Below are 22712 nucleotides of genomic sequence, written 5' to 3'. Positions count from 1 at the left end.
TGGCTTAATAACAATTTGATCTTCTCACACTCTGGAGGTGAGAAGATCAAGGTGCCAGCAGGTTTGGTTTCTGATGAGACCTCTTCCTGGCTTGGAGACAGCCACCTTCTTTCTGTGTCCTCTGTACATAAACACTGCTGGTGTGTCTTCCTCTCAGAAGGACATCGTTAGGGTCCCACCTTTATGATCTCATTTAACTTCACTCACCACCTTATGTCCAAGTACAGAAATTTTAGGGATTAGAAATTCAACATATGAATTTTAGGGGCACACAGTCCATAACACTGTGATTACCATTATCTGTCACATTGAATAAGAGGCTTCTGTTGTGTGTTAGAATATGTGTTTTTCATACTCTCCCAGTCAGTTACTTCCCATGTATTGATTGATTTGTCTTTTAGTATTTTGAGGGAAGTGAGACATTTGATAATTCAAATAGTAGCATTACAGCTCTTAGAAATCACAGCACTTAAGGTATTTATTTGAGTTAGTAATAATAAAAGTAGTAACTAACATTGCCGGCTATATGAACAATAGATATGAAAATTAGATTTTGACATTTTATCTTTAAAATTAGAAAGTAAAGTGAATGTGGCAGACATTAGTGTTCTTTTTCTTAATGAGGTATGATTGATGTATTAGTTTCTCATCTGTACAACATGATTTGATATTTGTATACATTATGAAATGATTACCATAGTAAGTCTAGTTAACATTCACAACGATACATAATTATAAAGTTTTTTTTTCTTGTGATGAGAACTTGTGGATCTACTTTCTAAGCAACTTTCAGATATGCAAACAGTATTTTTAACTATAGTCTCCATGCTGTGTACTATATCCCCATGACTTATTTATTGAATAAGCTGGAAGTTTGTACATTTTGACCCCCTCCACTGTCCCTCTCCACCCCCACCCCCTGGCTCCTTGACAACCACCAATCTGTTTTCTGTATCTACGAGCTTGGTTTTTTGTTTATTTTTTAGATTCTACATATAAGTGAGATCATATGGTATCTGTCTTTCTCTGACTTATTTCACTTAGCTTAATGCTCTCAGGGTTCATCCATGTTGTCGTAAATGGCGAGATTCCATTCTGTTTAATGGCTGAATAGTATTCCATTGTACATATGTGTGTGTGTATATAGATACATCTCACATCTTTATCCATTCATCCATCAGTGGACACTTAGGTTGCTTCCATATCTTGTCTATTTCAAATAACTGCTGTGAACATTGGGGTGTATGTGTCTTTTTGGATTAATATTTTCATTTTACTCAGATACATACCAGAAATGGAATTGCTGGATCATATGGCAGTTATGTTTTTATAATTTCATACTTTTTTCTGTAGTGGCTGCACCAGTTTTTATTCCTACCAACAATGCACATGAGTTGCCTTTTCTTTACATGTTATTTCTTTTGGATAATAGCCATTCTGACAGGTTTGAGGTGATACCTCATTGTGGTTTTGATTTTCATTTCCCTGATTAGTGATGTTGAGCATCTCTTCAAATACCTGTTGCCATCTGTATATTGTTTTGGAAAAATGTCTATTTAGATCCTCTGTCCGTCTTTTTAATCTTTTTTTTTTTTTTTGGCTTTTCAGTTGTATGTGTTCTTCATATATTTTGGATATTAACCCCTTATCAGATAATTTGTGAATCTTTCCTCCCATTTGGTAGGTTGATGATTTCCTTTGCTGTGCAGAAACTTTTTAATTTGATATAGTCTCATTTGTTTATTTTTGCTTTTTGTTCCCTTTTGCTTTTTAGGGCCACACATGCAGCATATGGAAGTTGCCAGGCTAGGAGTCAAATTGGAACTGAAGCTGCCAACCTATACATGGGATCTGAGCCTTGTCTGTGACCTACAACATAGCTCATGGCAACGCCAGATCCTTAACCCACTGAGCAAGGCCAGGGATAAAAACCACATCTTCATGGATACTAGTCAGGTTCGTTACTACTGAGCCATAACAGGAACTCCTGTTGCCTTAGTTTTTGAAGTGAGATCCAAAAGATCACCACCAAGTTTGATGTGAAGGAGCTTACCATCTTTGTTTTCTAAGAGTCTTATGGTTTTAGGCCTTATATTCAAGTCTTTAATCCATTTTACTTAATTTCTGTGTATGGTATAAGAGGATAGAATCTCATTCTTTTGCATGTGGCTTTCCAGCTTTCCCAATACCATTTATTGAAGACTTTTTCCATTGTATATTCTTGACTCTTTTGTCATAAATTAATTGACTATAAAAGTATGGGTTTAAACACTTCTGGGCTCTATTTTGTTCCATTGATCTGTATATCTTTTTATGCCATACTGTTGTAATTGCTATAGCTTTGTAATATAGTTTGAAATCAACACACATGATGCCTCCAACTTTGTTCTTCTTTCTCAAGATTGCTTTGGCTATTTGGGTTCTTTTTGCAGTTTCATAGAAATTTTAGGATTGTCCTCTTTTTTTGAAAAGCATCATTGGAATTTTAATAAGATTGCACTGAATCTGTAGTATGGACATTTTAACAATATTAATTTTTCCAGTCCATGAGTATGGAATATCTATCCATTTATTTGTGTTTTTTTCTGTTTCTTTTTTTAATGTCTTCTAGTTTTCAGATCTTTCACTTCCTTGGTTAAGTTTATTCCTAGGTATTCTATTCTTTTTGATACAAATATAAATGGGATTGTTCCTTAATTTCTGTTTCCGATAGTTTATTAGTATATAGAAACACAGTTGATTTTGTCTTCTGCAACTTTACTGAATCTGAAACTATTATTTATTCTGACAGTTTTTTAGTGGAGTGTTTAGGGTTTTCTATATGTAGTATCAAGTCATCTGCAAACAGTAACAGTTTTATTTTTTCCCTTCCGGTTTGGATGTCTTTTATACCTTGCTGAATTGCTTTGACTAGGACTTCCAATACTGTGTTGAATAAAAATGTAAAAATTGGTCATCCTATCTTCTTCCTGATCTTAGAAGAAAAGCTTTCAGCTTTTCACTGTTGAGTTGGGTGTTAGCTGTGGCCTCGTCACACATGACCTTTATTATGTTACATGCAGTACACTCCCTCTATATCAACTTTGTTGAGAGTTTTTAATCATCAATGGATGTTGAATTTTATCAAATGCTTTTTTTCTGCAGCTACTGAGATGATATTTTTTTTTCTTCATTTTGTTAATGTGGTATGTCACATTGATTGATTTGTGGGTGTTGGACCCTTCTTACATCCCTGAAATAAATCCAACTTGATCATGGTTTATGATTCTTTTAATATATCATTTAATTTGGTTTGTACTGTTTTGTTGAGTTTTATATCTGTATTCATCAGGGATATTGGCCTGTAGTTTTCTTTTCTAGTGGTATCCTTGCCTAGTTTTGGATAATTGCTTCATTGAATGAGTTTGGAAGTGTTCCTTCCTCCTCTGTATTTTGAAAGACTTTGAAAAAGATGGTATTAGTTCTTCTTTGAATACTTGGTAGAATCTACCAAGGAAGTCATATGGTCCTCTGCTTTGGTTTGTTGGAAGATTTCTGATCACAGATTCAATCTCTACTAGTAGTTGGTTTATTCAGATTTTCTGTTTCTTCATGACTTAATCTTGGAATGTTTTATGTTTCTAGGAATTTGTGCATTTCTTCCAGGTTGTGCAATTTGTTGGCGTATGATTATTGACAGTGGTCTCTTATGACCCTTTGTATTTCTGTGGTATTAGTTTAAAATCTGTTCTTTCAGCTCTGGTTTTATTTATCTGAGCCTTTTTTTTTTTTTTCTTGGTGAGTCTAGCTAAAGGCTTGTCAGTTTTATTTATCTTTTCAAACAACCAGCTCTTAGTTTCATTCATTTTTCTGTGTTTAGTCTCTATTTCATTTATTTAGATTTTTTTAGATTTTTTAAAATAATGATCTTTATTTTTTCCATTATAGCTGGTTTACAGTGTTCTGTCAATTTTCTACTATACAGCAAGGTGACCCTGTCACAATACATTATACATGCTTTTCTCACATTACCATGCTCCATCACAAGTGACCAGACATAGTTTCCAGTGCTGTACAGCAGGATCCCATTGCTTATCCATTCCAAAGGCAATAGTTTACATCTAATAACTCCAAATTCCCAGTCCCTCCCACTCCTTCCCCCTCCCTCTTGGCAACCACAAGTCTGTTCTCCATGTTCCATGATTTTCTTTTCTGTGGAAATGTTCATTTGTGCCATATATTAGATTCCAGATATAAGTGAAATCATATGCTATTTGTCTTTCTCTTTCTGACTTACTTCTCTTAGTATGAGAGCCTCTAGTTCCACTCATGTTGCTGCAAGTGGCATTATTTTCGTTCTTTTTTCTGGCTGAGTAGTATTCCATTCTGTATATATACCACATCTTCTTAATCCATTCATCTGTTGATGGACATTTAGGTTGTTTCCATGTCTTGGCTATTGTGAATAGAGCTGAAGTGAACATGAGGGTGCATATGTCTTTTTCAAGGAAAGTTTTGTATGGATATATGCTCAAGAGTGGGATTGTGGGTCATATGGTAGGTCTATGTATAGTTTTCTAAGGTACCTCCATACTGTTTTCCATTGTGGTTGTACCAGTTTACATTCCCACCAACAGTGTAGGAGGGTTTCTATTTCATTTATTTCTGTTCTGATTTTTATTTCCTTTCTTATATTAACTCTGGATTTGTTCTTTTTCTAGTTTGTTGAGGTATAAAGTTAGATAGTTTAAGATGTGCTTTACTACATTAAAAAACAAATATTGCCTATAGATTTTGCAGTTTTAAGTCTTGATATTAGAAAGTACAGTGAGTGATATCAGCAGTCTTTATTTTGTGGCCTCCATGGAAGTATGATGATTGTGATGGCTTGAGTATTATTCCAAAGAATTGGAAGAAGAAAAATCTAGAGAAAAACTTCAAAAATTATTGGGCCACATAAATCATTTATTTTTGTCTTAAAAATGGCAAAATTAAGACCCATTGTGGATAGTTTCACATTTACTTCCCATGAATTTCATTTGTTTAAAAAAGTGTAGGAGTTCCCGTCGTGACGCAGCAGAAATGAATCCAACTAGGAACCATGAGGTTGCAGGTTTGATCCCTGGCCTTGCTCAGTGGGTTAAGGATCTGGTGTTGCCATGAGCTGTGGTGTAGGTTGCAGATGCAGCTCAGATCCCATGTGGCTCCGATTCCATTCCCTAGCCTGGGAACCTCCGTGTGTTGCAAGTGCAGCCCTGAAAAGACAAAAAAAAAGAAAAAAGAAAGAAAGTGTAGTATGATTTCTGGATTTATAATATTTCCCTAAATAAATGTGATACACAGAAGAAATAGAAAATGATCTAAGGATACTTCTGAAAATATTTCTCCTATATAAAAATGAAAAATAGGAGTTCCCGTCGTGGCTCAGTGGTTAACGAATCTGACTAGGAACCATGAGGTTGCGGGTTGCGTCCCTGCCCTTGCTCAGTGGGTTAACGATCCGGCGTTGCCGTGAGCTGTGGTGTAGGCTGCAGACACGGCTCGGATCCTGCGTTGCTGTGGCTCTGGCGTAGGCCGGAGGCTACAGCTCCGATTCGACCCCTAGCATGGGAACGTCCATATGCCGCGGGAGCGGCCCAAGAAATAGCCAAAAAAAAGACAAAAAAAAGAAAAATAAGGGCACTCACCTTAGATACTTTTAGCTTTTTAATTTTCTTTACATTTGTAGCTTCTTTTTTGAATTATTTATTTAAATTGAAGTATACTTGATTAGCAGTGTCATGTGAGTTTCAGGTGATTCATCCTTTTTCAGATTTTTTTCCCTTGTAGGTTATTACGAAACATTGAGTATAGTTCCCTGTGCTCTACAGTAGCCCTGTGCTATACAGTAGGCCCTATCTATTTTATGTATGGTAGTGTATATATATTAATCCCATCCTCCCAATTTTTCCCTCCTTCCCAATTTATCCCTACCCCCTTTGATAATTACAAGTTTACTTTCTGTGTCTGTGGGTCTGTTTCTGTTTTATAAATAAGTTCATTTGTATTTTTTTTTAATTCCACATATAAACTGGCTTATTTCGCTTAGTATGATAATCTCTGGGACCATGCATATTGCTGAAAATGGCATTATTTCATTCTTTTTTATGAGTAATAGTCCATTGAGTGTGCATATATGTGTGCCATATCTTTATACATTCATCTATCAATGGACATTTAGGTTACTTCCTGTCTTGGCTATTATAAATAGTGCTGCAGTGAACATGGGGGGGGCACATATCTTTTCAAATTAGAGCTTTCTCTAGATATATGCCCAGGCATGGGATTGCAGTATCATACCATAACTGTTTTTAATTTTTTAAGGAACCTCCATACTGTTCTCCATAGCAGCTGTACCAATGTGCATTCCCACCAATAGTGTAGGAGGGTTCCTTTTTCTCCATGCTCTCTCCAGTATTTATTAGTAGTAGACTTTTTAATGATGGCCATTCTAATCGGAGTGAGGTGATACCTCATTGTGGTTTTGATTTGCATTTCTCTAATAATTAGTGATGTTGAGCATCTTTTCATGTGCTGTTTGTATGTCATCTTTGGAGAAATATCTATTTATGTCTTCAAGGCAGTGTTCCTTTTTGTTAGGTTGCTTTTTATCATTTTACTTTTGTCCTTCCACATTAATTTATAAAACAAGGCAAAACCCTATTGCTCGAGTAATTTTTTGAAATGGTCTTCACTTTATAAAATCAATTTTAATCAGTGAGTTTTAACTTGTATGGTGTTTATTATGACTGAAATTACTTTGTCATGTTAAAATAATCACTTTTGGTTTTTAATTAATTACTTCATTTTTTACTTTCTGTTTTCATGGAAAGGAGTGTATATAATTGCAGCAAGATTCCGGTCCTTTATAATGCAAGTGATGACATGAAATTGTCAAACAGTTCTCATACACATCTAACAAATTATTCTCGACCTTGTTCAGTGTTGTTGATTTTGGCAATGGAAGACTATTAATTTTAGATTTTTACACTTTTGTATACTGTGTCTCTTCATTTTTGATTTGTCACTGTTAAGTTTAACTTCAGTATAACTTTTGGCCCACTCGATATGTTATTATAAAGTGTTCTCCCTCTCCCCCCGCCTTTAAAATATAAACATACACTATAAATGCAAAAACTATCTAAAAATATAGATATTTCATAAAATTTTTTATCTCTACATCATTGGCTATAGTTTTTAGACTTATTGAACATTAGTAATAAAGAAGAAAATTTTCGCTAACCATGTTAAACTTATGAAGATGCCTGATAAGAGAAACCGTTTTTTTTTGTCATTATTCCCTGTTGATGAAGTCCAAAAGCTAAGTGAATGATAAATAGCACTTTTATAATGCTTTATTTTTTACAGAGGTTTCACATCCATTTGACCTTATTTTGCCCATGTTAGAGATGAGAAAGTGGCTTAGGACTAGCCCAGTCCACTTAAATAGGAAGTGACCAATTTGAAACCAAAATTCCTCTTTGTAGCTGAAATTCTATGTCCCTTTTTTTTTTACATCATGTTGCCTCTTTATCAAAACACAATTCTACCTTTAGTATATGCCAAGATTAAAAGGCAGATATTCTTGAGTGGCATGTAACAAGTTTCTTTTAAAGATAGTCTTTCCTCATTGATCATGGGGTTATGGTAGAATGTGATTTGTTTTACTAGGACTCATTTTTCCTATTGAGAGAACATGTAGTCGATGCTGCTATCTGTAGTTGTGGTCACTCCTGTAAAACATTTTTGTCATACAAAATTTATAGGAGAAAAATGCTGGTCTCTAGAGATCAGCACGGGTTCAGAATATGAGTTGTCCAGAACATTTCAGAATACAAGGGTAGTAGTTTGTCTTCAGTGAAAGTTGCCTAAAACAATACTCTCGATGTTTTATACCAGTATACTTGGACAAATGAATGCGTACCTAAAACAGCCATTTTCAAACTTCCTTGACATTTTTTTGAAAAACATTCATGTGACTTTTATATGCTCTAGTACTTGGTTCAATATAAGAAAATTATCTTAAATTGCCATTGCACTAAATGGTTTATCATGTGCCCTGCTTGTTTTGTGGCTTATTTACTTGACATGCTCCCTTATACTGCTAGTAATTTGAGAAGTACTGAGGTATAGGCAAGTTTAATTTTAGATATCATATGGACATTAATTAAGCTAAAGTTATGCTATTGTCTGAATCAGTTGTCATTTTTTTATAACTAGCTAATATAGTTCAGATGATAGGGAATATTGGGAGGTCATAGTGGCAGGTGATGAAAGTTAATTTAATGTTTTATTTTGGACTGAATGAAAGAGTCCAGTAACATGAAGCCTATGAATGCTTCATTAATCAGAATGGACAGTGGGCAACATTGAGAAACTTACTAGAGGACTGAAAGATTTTGAAGCTGTGGAGGCAGAAAAAAAAAAAAAGATCAACCTTATAACAACAGTCTTTTAAATGGGGAAGGGAGAGAAGAGAAACTGAGTTCACTTGTCTGAGAAAATGACTTAAAATTGGCTTGAAGTGAAAGAAATTCGTCTTTGTGTAAGAAGTTTATATAGTGGAATGACAGTAGTGTGACAGATCAGAAACTGGTGTTTTGCTGACGTAACACCTGTGCCTATTTCCACTATGCGTTAACCTTTCCCGGGATTAATGTTGTTGTTTTTCACTTGGCAGCCATTTGAATTAAAGGTGGTTTCTTCCAGTTGATCTTTCTTTCTGAAATATTTTTGTTTTTTGCCTATCTCTTGCCAGGACAGTTGGGTATTTTCCTTTTGATTAGAGCAATTAAAGGTTAGAGGTTAGGTATGAAATATGAGAGATTAGGTATGAAGTATTTCGATCATATAATATTCCTGGTAGGAAATATGTGCCACTTCATTTATCAGTGAGAAAAATAGGACAGGGTGATACTAAGTGAGAACATGGTAGCTGGATATGAACTCAGTCTAGGTCTTAATACAGTCTTCATTACCATCAAAGTGTGTGTCTTTCTGTGTGTGAGAGAGCAATGGTGAAAGTTGGAGAAAGCAAGAGAATCTTTTTTGTATTGCAAATCAGAAGGAAGATTTTTTATGTAAAAATTATGTTTCGGAGTTCCCGTCATGGCTCAGTGGTTAACAATTTTGACTAGGAACCATGAGATTGTGGGTTCAATTCCTGGCCTTGCTCAGTGGCTTAAGGATCCAGTGTTGCCCTGAGGTGTGGTGTAGGTTGCAGACAGGGCTCGCATCTGGCATTGCTGTGGCTCTGGCGTAGGATGGAGGCTACAGCTCCGATTCAACCCCTAGCCTGGGACTCTCCATATGCCGCGGGTGTGGCCCTAAGAAAAGACAAAGACAAAAAAATATATATATGTTTCAACTTGAGATATTTGAAAGAGGCTTATAAGAGCAGATAGAAATCTGATGATGCTGATTATCATATTAATTCAGTTTTAAGGATCACATCATCTACTCAGTTCTGAATGAATTGCTTTTGCTGTTAATGGTACTTTTCCTTGAATTTAAATTTTAGAGGGTCATTTGACATTTTCTTTTATACTTCTACAACTAAATGATTTTGCCAAACTGGATTTTTTTGTTAAAATAATGCTATCATAATAGTTTTAAATTACTGTTTTTGGTAAACCAGAAGAAAGCAAAAAGTCTATCCCCTACTACCTCTAAGAAGAAGTCCTTTTAAGATACCTGAATCCTTCTACTTACAGTGCTATTTGGATATGATTCTTTTATTTGCAGGAAAAATCAGTTCTTTGAAGGCAGAGAGAACATTCCTCTTAATGTTTCAGCTCTAATGTTCATATTTTCAAACCATGACAATAAAGCAGGCTTTAATATGCTGCTGTTATGGAATCTTGGGCAGAAGTCAGTTGAAATATATACAGTATCATCTGGGAGTCCAAGGCATGATTGGTTTAGGGAAATGGGAAGTTTATGTACAGAGTCAGCATAATCCTCTAGAGCTTCCTTTATAATTTTCAAATAACACATTTTTGGGGGGGGTTGTATTTTTTATTTATCATATAGTTATCTAATTTAGAATTATCTTTCTAGTGTTTTTCTTTTTTTCTTTCTTCTTTTTTTTTTTTTGGTCTTTTCTAGCACCGTACCTGCGGCATATGGAGGTTCCCAGGCTAGGGGTCGAATCGGAGCTGTAGCCTCCAGCCTATGCCAGAGCCATAGCAACGTGGGATCCGAGCTGTGTCTGCGACCTACACCACAGCTCAGGGCAACGCTGGATCTTTAACCCACTGAGCAAGGCCAGGAATCGAACCCTCAACCTCATGGTTCCTAGTCAGATTCATTAACCACTGAGCAAATTCAGACCCAAACTTGTGTCTTCTCACATAACCCACCATGAACCCAACCCTGAGATTTTTAATGTGTATTTTTTGCCCGGTGCCTAAGTGTACAGTGTAGTGAATAATTATAAAGCCAATACCTCTGTAACCACCACCAAGGTCAAAATTATAGCATATTGAAGCACCCTCTTTTGTGGCTGTTTTTGATCATAAACGCCTCCCCCTGCAGGTGTAATCACTAATCTGACTTTTATGATAATCACTTCCTTGCTTTCCTTTGTAATATCATTACTATCAAAGTAATTTTGTTTCTGATCTTTATACAAATGCATGTGTATTTTTATTAGTTATCCTCTTAATGGATTGTGACAGTTTAAAAAAAAGTCACCAAGGAAAAGACTTGTCTTCAAATTAAAGCGAGAGAGTAGGTATGTTCATGTCTCTGCATGTTTTGGTCTATTACTCACCCTTTGCTGCTTAGGGTACATAAGATTCTTCTCAACTTTAATTAACTACTAGATATCATAACTAATAAGCTGTCATTACATTTTTATCCTGTGTATTGGCTTGTGTTTTAATGTTTGAGGTTAAGTTTTGAATTGCATGAAGTTGTAGGTTTTAGTGGGGAGCATGTAGAAAGTACTCATGGTTCTGTATCATTGTGATAGCACAAATAGAACATGATGGTCTTTTTACAATTACAAAGAAATTATGTGTTGAGTGCCAGATATCAAAGTTCAGTCATTAAATGTCATTCATTTTCAGAACTCTAGATATGGAGATTTTTACATATATTAAAATATTTTGACAGGCTTTAGGTAACTTAATATCTTGCAGAGCAATTAAATTTTTTTACAAGTACAGATTATATGTAAATGCCTAATTTAGGGATGAAGATTTCTAACCCTTACCTTGTTCCCATTAAGAATAATGCCAGAGGTTTCCCTTCATAGTATTGGATGCCAGACTTTTGACCTGCTTGTCCTTGGTTTGGAAATGGCCTAGTGCTGTTTAGGGTTGTATAACTTTAGCACAAGTGGTTTCTATAGCTACTGTCTAGTACCAGATGTAGAACAGTGGGAAGCTTTGATAAGGAGAACAGGATTTTTAAACAAAAGCCGGACATGGGTAATTACCCTGAAGCTGAACTGAGGTCCATTATATTCAGCACTGTCATTTATATTTCATTTCACTCTCTGCTAATATACAAGAAGGAAAATCTACTCACTATTTTCCTCTTCCATCTCTTTGCCTTCTTCCTCTCACCTTGTTAAAGAATGTATATTATACCTCTAATCTGTTTCATGAATCCAGAAGTCTTCCTTGACAAAATAAGATGAGCATCACCAGTTTGATGGCTTCTACTATGATGACAGCATCATTGGTTTCCACTTATCATAGAATAAGTTTCATAAGCCATTTGTATTCAAGTGTTTGCAGTGAAACTTCTGTTTTATATAAACAGCTGCCACTTTTGAGAATATAAATGACTTAAGGTTAATACTGGTGAGGTAGAAGAAATCATTATCTCATTATCAGGAACTGTCAGTAAGTAAAAGGACAACTTAAACCTGACCTATAATTAAAATAGAAGTCCTTTGGTTTTCTTTTAAATGGTTTTCAACTTCATCCCTAAAGTGATACTTTTCTAGGGAAAAATCTCTTGATTTAAAACAGAAATTTTTATAAATTGATTTTTATAAGTTGTTTTTTATAAATCCTTAGGTATATTATTGGGGGATTCTTTAAAAATAACTCTTTTGTGAGTTCCTTTATGACACAGTAGGTTGGGGATCTGGTGTTGTCACTGCAGGCCTCTGTGGCGCGGGTTCATTCCCTTGCCTGGAAACTTCCACATGCTGCAGGCACAGCCGAAAGAAAAAAAAGAGAGAGATAACTCTTTGGACAGTAAAGGGATTCTCTGAGAGAATTTTGACTTTAGTTAGAATATGGGAAGGGAGGGGTGTGAGAGATGAGACTGTAGACTTAAGCAAGGGGAATCCAGTTTCTTATAGATGTTGAACTGGGGCAGGGAAGTTGAGGAAATTCATACCTGATGACTCCTTTATTTTCTCTGTAAAGAAGGATGTTAGTATTGAGAGTGAATGGAAAAGGTACTAGGAAAAAAGAGAAAGAAAACTGTCTTTTACTGATTTTTTACAATCATGTATAATTTTTTTTTTTTTTTAAGGGCTGCACTTGTGGCATATGGAGGTTCCCAGGCTAGGGGTCCAGTCACAGCTGTAGCTGCTGACCTACACCACAGTCACAGCAACACTGGATCCGAGCTGCATCTGTGACCTACCCCACAACAGCTCACGATGACGCTGGATCCTTAACCCACTTAGCAAAGCCAGGGATCAAACCTGTGACCTCGTGGACACTAGTCAGATTTGTTTCCGCTGAGCCATGATGGGAACTCCGTATATTTTTGTGTGTTTCTCTTTCTGACTTTATTACCTGTTCCCTGAGGGGAAAGCCATGGCTTTTATCACTCAGCATGTGTTTATGGAACCATTTGTATCAGGTGTTGAGGCTGAACAGACTAATAAAACAGTCCTTATCCTTAGAGAACTTGCACATTGGAGAAACGATGGCCCAACTCTTCCAACGGAATGTGCTTGGTTCTGTAGTGACCTGTGAATACCAGAGAGCACCTTCCTGGAGAGATGGTAATTGACTCAAGAGGCCAACATTTTTCAGCAGACGTACAGAGACATGAGAGGGCTTGGGTGCATTCAGGGATATTTCGGCATGACTAAAATACTAAGTGTTTGGGGGAGGAGTGGTTGGAGATGAAGAGGAAAGCCAAAGGCTTGCCTGGTTTTAGGTCTTTATACACCAAAGAGTTTCAAATCCTGTTGACCATGGCAGGCCCTGAGGATGTGAGTTAGGAGGGTGGCAGAAGTTCTTGTTTTAGGAAGGCCACTCAGACTTTAATATGCAGGCAAATTTGAGTTGTGGAAAGATGCTTGTGATACCAGCATGGAGGCTTCTGGCATGGTCATACGAAGATGATGAGGCTGTCAACTAAGAAGGGTAGAAATTGGAGATTGGGGGTGAGACAGTGGAACTGAGAGTTTCAGGGGAAGTAGGTGTAGCAGGACCTGATGAAAGGGAGACAGGAGTTAAGGATAATTTTTCAAAATCTGTCTTGGGGTAAGAAAGTAGGTGGTAGTTTTCTTGCATATATTTTTATCCTTCCCCCAACTTCTCAAAGGACATGGTGCAGTGCTGCTTTCCTGGGCTACTTCACTAGTCTTCCAGCTAGTTTCCCTGTTTCTGGAGTTTCTCCTACCATTGCATTTCCTGTACAGTAGGCAGAGTATCTTTCAGAATATAAATAGATAATGAAATTCCCCTGCTTAGAAGTCATCAGTAACTTTCTGTGGAATTTAGACTAAAATTCAGAATTCTTCACCTAACCTTCAAGGCCAGGCTGATCTACTTCTGGCCTTTCTCTCCACTTTCATTTTGTGCCACCTTCCCTTTAGTTTTCCAGGCCTTAGCTGCACTAGCCTGCTTTTAGCTCCCAAAGTGTACCTACCGCTTTCTAGTCTGAGTCTTCTCATGTTGTGTTTCCTCCCTGGTTGTGTTCCCTGGAGTGCTTTCTTTCCCTGTCTCTAAGAGTAAATTTGATTAATCCTTTAGATATCAGGTAAATGTCACTTCTTTAGGGAAGCCTTTCTTGTCCATTCTCTTCTCCCCCATCTAGGTAATGTCTCCTTATATTCTTATGGTACTCTTTTCTCCCTAGTGTTTAATCACAGTCTGTAAGTATATGTTTGTATTGTTTAATGTCTGTTTCCTGCTACTATAAAAGTTCTGTGAATTTGCACAGCTTGACTGTTTTGCTCACCACTCAATAAATATTTATGGAATGAGTAGTAACGGTTCAGTGATTGTTTGGGCCCCTCTAGAATAAAAACAATCAAAAGGTAGTTATGGCAAGCCAAAAGTTTTCTGTTTCAAAATACATTACATTGGATTTTATCGTTACCCTGACATTACTCTTCAGAAGTCAGTATTACACAAATATTTTAAATCCTATGGTACTTAGGCCTCATTTCTCATGAGAAACAAACCAAAAAAGCAACTGAATCACCTTACTGTGGAAAATCGTAACACCTTCTTCTGCTTAAGGAGGAGATGATAACAAAGAATGGCAGATTTCTGGGGAGAAGGCAGTCATCAGAGGACAGTTTTACCTAAGTGGAGTTCTCAATGGAGAATCTTCAGTTTGTTTAAAGTCTGAGCAGTTCTATAATGCTCAGTTTGAGAATGCTTTTATATATACGTTGTTCTCCTGTTATAATCCAGAGTGACATTAGCTCCATTTAAAGTGTCAGCTTCAAATGTTACTACAAAACATACAGTTTTGTTTCTTCAGGATTTCTTCCCCTTTACGTTAACATTTATTCAATTCTAAGTGACTAAAGTACTTTCCTTTTAATGACTCTTTTGTTCTTTTTCATGCTTTTTTTTTTTTTTTTTGCTTCTTAGGGCTGCACCCAAGGCATGTGGAGGTTCCCAGGCTAGGGGTCCAATTGGAGATATAGCTGTGGGCCTACACCACAGCCACAGCAACATCAGATCCAAGCCAAGTCTGCGACCTACACCACAGTTCATGGCAGCACCAGATCCTTAACCCACTGAGCAAGGCCAGGGATCAAACCTGCAATCTCATGGTTTCTAATTGGATTTGTTTCCGCTGTACCACCACGAGAACTCCTCATGCTCTATTTTTGATCTAGAGTTAGCAGAAATTGACAACATTGTAAATCAACTATAATAGTAAAAATAAAAATCTTACAAAAAAAATTAAGGATTAACCTGAATAAGGTCTAGTTTATGGACTTTAGTTTTTTTAGAGAATAATTTGCAATTCTAGGTTGGATGTAAGTGACAATGATAGACTTTAGAATCACTAAGGTAAATATGTATTTATGTATTTCCACATTAAAAAAAAAGATATAGTGTGAATAATGCAAATGTCCCTTGAAGGAAAATGACCATCTGGATCATGTTGGTGCTATGTGACTGTAGATGTTTGTAGCAATTAGGACTCACACACTGTAGGGGAAACCGAGTGCTTCTGACTGACTGCCGGATGCATAGTTCTGCTTTATGAACTGTCAGTGAATACTACTGGAAGGATTTGTCTGCTTCATCCAGCAGAGGGCAGTGTACACATAAAAGTACACTACCACTTGCAAGGCTTCCATTGATTTTTTTTTGGCAAGTGTGTTAAAATTCCTCGAGTGGTTTATGTTTAGAATTAGCAGTACTGATAGGACAGGAAATTGGCTGGGTGGGACAGTGGTTAAAGGGGTTCAGTCTAAAAGTTTAAATCTGAAATTTGTGCTACCATAATGTTGCTGTTCCGTGAAGAATGTCCTTTAAATGTCAAACTCCATTTTGAATGACCCACTAATCTACCATGTGGAAAGTTAACTCTTTAACCATTGTTTTGATGTAATTTCTACAAAAAAAAAAAAAAGTGAGGTCTGATCTAGTCTGCAATTCTGGCAATACTGCTTACTAGCTGTGTGACTGTGGCAGGTTATTCAAACACTTTTAGTCTCTTTCTGTATCTGCAAAATTAAGATAATCTACTGTGGAAAGATGCAGAAAATTAAGTAAATATGTAAAAAAGTAAAACATGTAGTTTGTAAATATATATCAGTTGCTTTCTTGAATCAGAACTTATATATTATTGTCGTATTTATAATTGCTGTTTGTCTTAACAAGGTTAAAAAGTCTGAAAGCTGCATATTTCCATTATGTAGCCATCTGTAGCTAAGACAAGTTTTCCTACAGAAATTCTTAATTTCTGGTTATAAAAATGATAAATGGTAGTGTAATCAACAATCTTAATATTTTATTCATCTTTCCTTAACTACTGCATGCGCCAAAATTTAACTAGTAGTTATGAAAATTGGGAAAGGTGGTCTGTAATCTTATATTATCATCATTTTCTTTCTTGGCATTTCCTAATTCTTTGTGTGTTTTTATTTTCCATGAAGTATTTCTTTCTTGCTTACCCGAAATTGGCACAACTCAGGTTTTATGATACATAGATGATCTCGTGACCGACAGTGATGGACAGATTTGGAAGTGCTAGAGAAACCATAACTCAAACACTGAGACAAGCTTGAGTTACTGAGGGACATCAAGGGTTGTGTTGCTGAGGACACTCTTCTCCTTTTGAGTAAACACTTGAGCCTTTGAGATACTGAGTTGAAAAAAAAAAATCTGTAGATATTCTCGGTTGAGATGGGCAGGGAATGTGAATAGACAAGAGTTATCAAAAGGTGATGAAAAATATGTTGAGTTGAATATCATCATCTCAAGTGTGAGCCCTGGCAAACTAAACTAAAGACAAGATGAAAGAGAGAGAGAAAAGAGAAAAAAATACTGAGTTTACCGTTTACTTCAGCATCGAGGTAACATAAGTTCTGAATGCCCTGAATGGTATATTTCATATGGCCCAGAGTATATTTAAAATGTGTATTGTTCATAGGTATGCTGTTTACATGTATGATATGTATGTGATAATGTGTGGGCCATAAATGAAGTTTCATGTGGAACAATTTATGAACCATGTCTTTTCCACTTAGATGAAAATGGTAGTCAAAATCCCTGGAGGGTCTGGCTTACCCTGAAGCAGAACTTATGCTGCCCCTAATAGAACCACTCTTGCCAGATCCCTGGCTGCTCGAGAGATTTGGAGCTTTGGGTTCTCCAGGAGTTTTTGTCATGAATATCTTATTTTACAATCAGGGAGCAATCAGTCTTTCCGAAGAAGGCGTTCCAATATAGGACCCTAACGCATACCTCACAATGATTCTTCTCTACTCCCTGGGAGATAAATAAGATTTCCACCCCACCCCCAACCCCTGCCCCAGAGGTTGCATTTCTAAGGTTAGTAGTCTTTCCCCACTTTTCCAGCAGCATGTACTTCTCTCTCACTGGTTCCCTGTAGCACTGACTATATAGTCTGTTAGGGGCTTATTTTGCTTTTGCTATCTTCTCAGGGAATCTTGAGGTCTAAGTTATTCCGATAAAGAATGTTATAGGTAAAGAATGTCATAAGTAGTACATATTTTCTTGATTATCCTTAATTAGTATAGGTTTTAATCATTACTTTTGGGTTCTCCAGGCTTCTGCTTTTCCTTCTCAGTCTCTGCCCCGATCTTTATATCCTCTTCTTTATTATCAGTTTGCTCTATTTATATCTTTTAAATCAAAGACAAGCTATTTTGTTAAGCTTTTTCTTCACTCTGTCCATTGTGCTTCAGCTTTTCTCTCCTGCTTTCTCCAGTGAGCTATGTAATTGGCAGTTTAGGTGCGCTAGGCACACAAGCAACTGAGCCTGAGTTGGTTCCCAGCCTGTCCTGGTCCTTGACTGTCTTACCAGGCATCTACCTTTTAAGCTTGCATGCTGGGATCACACGTTTCTGTCCTGTCTTATCCTCCTCACCACTGCAGTCCTGGGACATTCTGTGACATAGTCTGCAGTGCATTTTGATGTAGGGGGGATCTTTCATTGCTTAGAGGGGTAAAAGAGAGAATAGAGGACTGGAGGCAGAGCTGGGAAGGATCTTATTGCCTAATAGTGTTTTTTGGTTTTTTTGTTTGTTTGTTTGTTTTTGTCTTTTTTTCAGGGCCGCACCTGCAGCATATGGAGGTTCCCAGGCTAGGGGTTGTATCACAGTTGTAGCCGCCGGCCTAAACCACAGCCACGGCAACACCAGATCCGAGGCACGTCTGTGACCTGTACCACAGCTCACAGCAATGCTGGATCCTTAACCCACTGAGCAAGGCCAGGGATCAAACCTGCAACCTCATGGTTCCGAGTCGGATTTGTTTCTGCTGCGCCATGATGGGAACTCTGCCTGATAAGTGTTCTGATCCATCTTGTACAAGAGAAGAGGAGAGGACATTCAGCAAACTCATTGAGTTGAATCGAATCTCACTCCCAAATATTAAGGGAATTGCTTCAGAATTGGGGAAGGTTTGAACCAGGAATATTTGGATTTTAGCCAGAAATGCTAGTATATTAGATTTGCATTTGAATAACTTGCATTTGGTGTCCCTATGGAGAATGGACTGGAGAGGGCTCCACTGAAGACAGAGCAACTGGCTGTTTAGGGGGAAAAAAAAAAGCAAGGAGAGATGTGGAAGGTTTAAACTGTAGTACGGGAATTATGGATGAAGAGGAGTGGATTTGAGAGAGTTGGTATGCAAAGCCTAAAGATTTAGGACTGACTAAATATAAGAGGAAAAGGGAGAGAGTGATTTGACTCAGGTTTCTGATTTTGATGACATACTGGAGAATGATGCAAAGAGCTGTGAGAAGTAATATAGCAGAAGATGTCAGCATTTGGACATAGCTTTAAATATAACCAAGTAAAGATATTTCTGCCAGGATTAAGCCAGGGTAGTTAAGAAAGTAGGCACGTGTTCTGGTGGTCTTATGTGATATAGAGCAGAATGTAGAACACCTGGAGTAGCAATGATGGCATGTTCCTTCCACTCCTATGACTCTTCAGTCAGACTTTGGATAAAAGTTGAAATGTACAAGGTGAGGTTAAATGCTAGACCATTGTTCTGTATTACTGCTCTCCCAGGTATCGTTCTGAGATATAGACCAGACTTGTGTCCTCTTCTCGAGTTGACTGTACTTCTAGGGTAATGGTACTCTCAGGCATCCCATGGCCCCTTATGTATCCTCTTAGAATGAAAATGTTGTGTCACTGAAATAATCCTCTTAGTAGAACTAAGTTGGTAGCATTTCTGATCCAATTCTCTTCCTTTCTGGGAAGGCAGCTCCTCTATCAAAGACTTAGGTTAGTTCATTACATGTTTATTCCCAATGATACTCTTACTTCTGGAATTGAGGAAAAACTTTGCTCTTTTGGGAAATAAAGCTCATCATGTTATAGTTAAAGAGTGTAATCTTTGGGTCAGGTAGTCCTGTGTTCAAATCCTAGCTCTGTATCTTACCATCTTATTGTCTTGGGCTTGTACTCTTAAAAAAGTCCTCATCTGTAGATAGTGATAACCATGTACTTATCTCTTAGAGCTGATATGGATTTATATTACATAGTGCATATAAAGCATTTAATGCAGTTTTTTGCCAACAATAAATACACAGTGAATATTACTTTCATTTGGTATTTTTTAACTTTATAACTACTGATTGACAAGATCATTTTTTTTTTATCTTTTGGTGATTATGTATAACTTTTTTTTTTCTTTTTTTTAGGGCCACACCTGCAGCATATGGAAGTTCCCAGGCTAGGGGTCCAATTGGAGCTGCAGCTGCCGGCCTACACCACGGCCACAGCAACCCCAGATCTAAGTCGTGTCTGCGACTTTCACTGTAGTTCATGGCAATGCCGGGTCCTTAACCCACTGAGTGGGGTCAGGGATTGAACCTGCGTCCTCAAGGATACTAGTTGGGTTTGTTACTGCTTAGCCACAATGGAAACTTGGGAATTATGTATAACTTGCAAGTTAGTAACCATTGGCATTTTTGTGTTTGTGCTTATGAGAATTTGGAACTGTAATATGCTTAGTGCTATGAAATTTAAGTAGCCATCCTTGTTTAGAAATGAATCAGGAGTTCCCATCATGGCTCAGCGGAAACGAATCTGACTGGGATCTGTGAGGACTTAGGTTTGATCCCTGGCCTCGCTCAGTGGGTTAAAGATCTGTCATTGCCGCGAGCTGTGGTGTAGGTTGCAGGCATGGCTCAGACCTGGTATTGCTGTGGCTGTGGTGTAGACCAGCAGCTACACCTCTGATTCAACCCCTAGCTTGGGAACTCCCATGTGCCGTGGGTGCAACCCTAAAAAGACAAAAGACAAAAAAGAAAAGAAAAAGAAATGAATCGGAAAATCTGGTCATGTTTAATAATTTGGTTTTTTGTATGATTAAAAAATATTCTGTGGCAAAATCATTTCTGAATAAACAAATCAGCCAACCTTATTTTTGCTAAACCTTGGTTTTTACTAATCGAGTATGAGAGAGAATGTAGGTGTTCACCTCATACAGGAATGAGAAAAAATACAAAAATATTTTAAGGATTGTTATATCCAGGTATATCTGTAGATACCTTTTTGGTACTGAAACCAGGATAAAGAATTAGGCTTCATATTTTCTAATTGTCTCCACATCTACTCTCAAAATCACATTAATCCATGTGCAATTAAATATGAATTAACAGGAGTACATGGGAAGTGAAATTTTATTTTGAGATGACTAGTGAAATTCGGCTGATATGCTGATATTTCAGTGTATTCCTCAGTTTTCTAAGCTGAAACATGGCATTCTAACCCACGTTAATATTTCCAATTTCCAGATGTCAGTCTGAGCACTAGTCCTCACCTGTCTCTGAAGACTGAAAGAGAGGAAATCCCTTGTTCAGCCTGTATCTTCATCTGCTGAATTTACTTAAAGTTGCCAGGAATAGTTTATTTCATTAACTTAACATGGTAATAAGCCCACACCAGTTTTATTGATCTATATGGCATCATACAGATGCAGTAATTTGTTGCACACACCATTGGAGTAGAAGCTTCCTTGTTTGATAATTCTCATGGTCACAGATGGTTTCCGTTTGTGCTGAACTAGGAATTAGAAGATGTATGTGGTTGTCTCCACTTGTTGCCTGGGATGATTCTTTTTGCCCTCTCTGGGCCTCTATTTTCCTAGTAAAAGTATTTGTGCAGTTTGTGCAGAGGACTTTGTGGATCAAACGGAGTAAGTAAAAACACTTTGGATACCCAAGCATGATACATATATAAATTGGTTGTATATTTCTAATTCAGGTAGTAAAAGAAAACAAATGTGTACTAGAGAGATTTTGCGTAAAGTGACTGCTTTGGCTGCAGGCTAGCTAAAGAAATAACTCAAACATCTCTATTTTCTGTATTTTCCGACCAACCAGAACCGGGACCAGTATTCACATCTGCTGAGTGATCACTTTCTGCCATACCAAGGTCATAATTCCTTCCGTGAGAAATATTTCAGTGGGGTAACAAAAAGGATTGCCAAAGAAGAAAAGTCTAGCCAGGAGTGAAAATTAAGATTTTGACAATGGAGAAAGAATAAGGATTCGATAGAAAAGACATCTGGGATGTGACCTTTCGTATAAGATACAGAAACCATGTACTGTTTTGAATGATTTTATATAACATAATACATGCCACAAAGTCAGCAATTCTTTTAGTGTTAGCTTTGTTTTATAGACTGTTTTGTTGTATGTGGTCTCTTGAACTTAATTTATATTTATATTTTCAAGTATTATGGAAATTGAAAAGTTATATTTTTGGTAATTAATTTACAAAGGGAACTAATAGTATTGACTTTTTAAACAGATATGTTATGTATATGCTGGATATGTTATAGGCCGTTAATAGTGGTTGAGAGTTTATTCATTAAGTAGATGTTTTTAATTTGGTCTTTGATTGTAATTGATTTACATTTTCACTAATAAAACTTATTGAGGATTCCTAAAATTGTGTAGTATTCAGTGCTTTTCAGGGGGGATATGATAAAGGAAATGAATTATTATTTATAAATCCCAGACAAGTAATAACAGTGATAATGGTGATAATGAGAAAGGCTAGGACCTGACAACCTAAAAAGATTCCAAACTCCTTGAGGCCTGTCCACATCTGAAGCTCGTCTGTACCTTGGATTTGCTCCTGCATTCCTAAACCTTGACTGTCGGTCAACTTAACTACCCACAATTTTTGGTTTAGAAAGTAACCGATAGTTAAAAGCAGTAACAACAACACAAATCCTTGATGGTTCCCTAATGGTATTAGGTCTAATCAGAGCTCTTTGAAATAGAAGCTATATTTTTCTTGAAGGAGAAACTTTGCTGAGTCTACATTGTGTCCATCATGAAAATATCTTGCTTGGAAACCACCATACCCATTAATTCAGGATGCTAATAGCTTTCCTGCCTTCGGTGGTCAAAGTACCTCAGCAGGGCAGCAGTAAACGAATCCTCTATTTCTAACCAGAGCCTATTTTTATTTATACTATTATTATTATTACATTAGTGTTACTGCTGGCTTTTATGGGCTCACAATTTGAACATGCAGAGCTTAGGACCTCTGGAAGACCAGCGCTGCCCAAGCAGAGAGAGAGAGCAGACCATCTGCTTAGTTCTCTCTCCTTTTCTCATCCTGCAGCTCTGAATTTCAGCAGCCGATCTCAAACATTTCAGTGATTGTTTTGTTTGGGTTTCTGGATGTGATTTTGTACACTGGGGAAAATCTAAAAGTATTCAAGGATGATTTATTTTCAGTATTTCTATTGTAAGCCATCTTATTTAAAATTGTTTGAGGTTATGTGGGGAGTGGGCTT

At 37.0% G+C, this 22712-nt stretch overlaps 1 protein-coding gene across 4 annotated transcripts in view; it reads left to right on the top strand.

Annotated features, from left to right (window-relative positions):
* The window catches only part of TRMT11 (tRNA methyltransferase 11 homolog), a 61395-nt gene extending 39542 nt beyond the window's left edge, over nt 1-21853 (top strand). For all 4 annotated transcript variants that reach the window (XM_047759187.1, XM_047759167.1, XM_047759178.1 and 1 more), the window contains one exon: nt 21283-21853. In XM_047759187.1, the coding sequence (XP_047615143.1) occupies nt 21283-21414 (132 nt within the window). In that variant the 3' untranslated portion in view covers nt 21415-21853. The remainder of the gene's footprint in view (nt 1-21282) is intronic.
* Nucleotides 21854-22712: the final 859 nt, after the last annotated feature.

The sequence above is a fragment of the Phacochoerus africanus genome, chromosome 2, assembly GCF_016906955.1.
Source record: "Phacochoerus africanus isolate WHEZ1 chromosome 2, ROS_Pafr_v1, whole genome shotgun sequence".
NCBI lineage: Eukaryota > Metazoa > Chordata > Mammalia > Artiodactyla > Suidae > Phacochoerus > Phacochoerus africanus.
The sequence above is the reverse complement of the archived record's forward strand: the minus strand, read 5'-3'. Positions and strand labels throughout refer to the sequence as shown.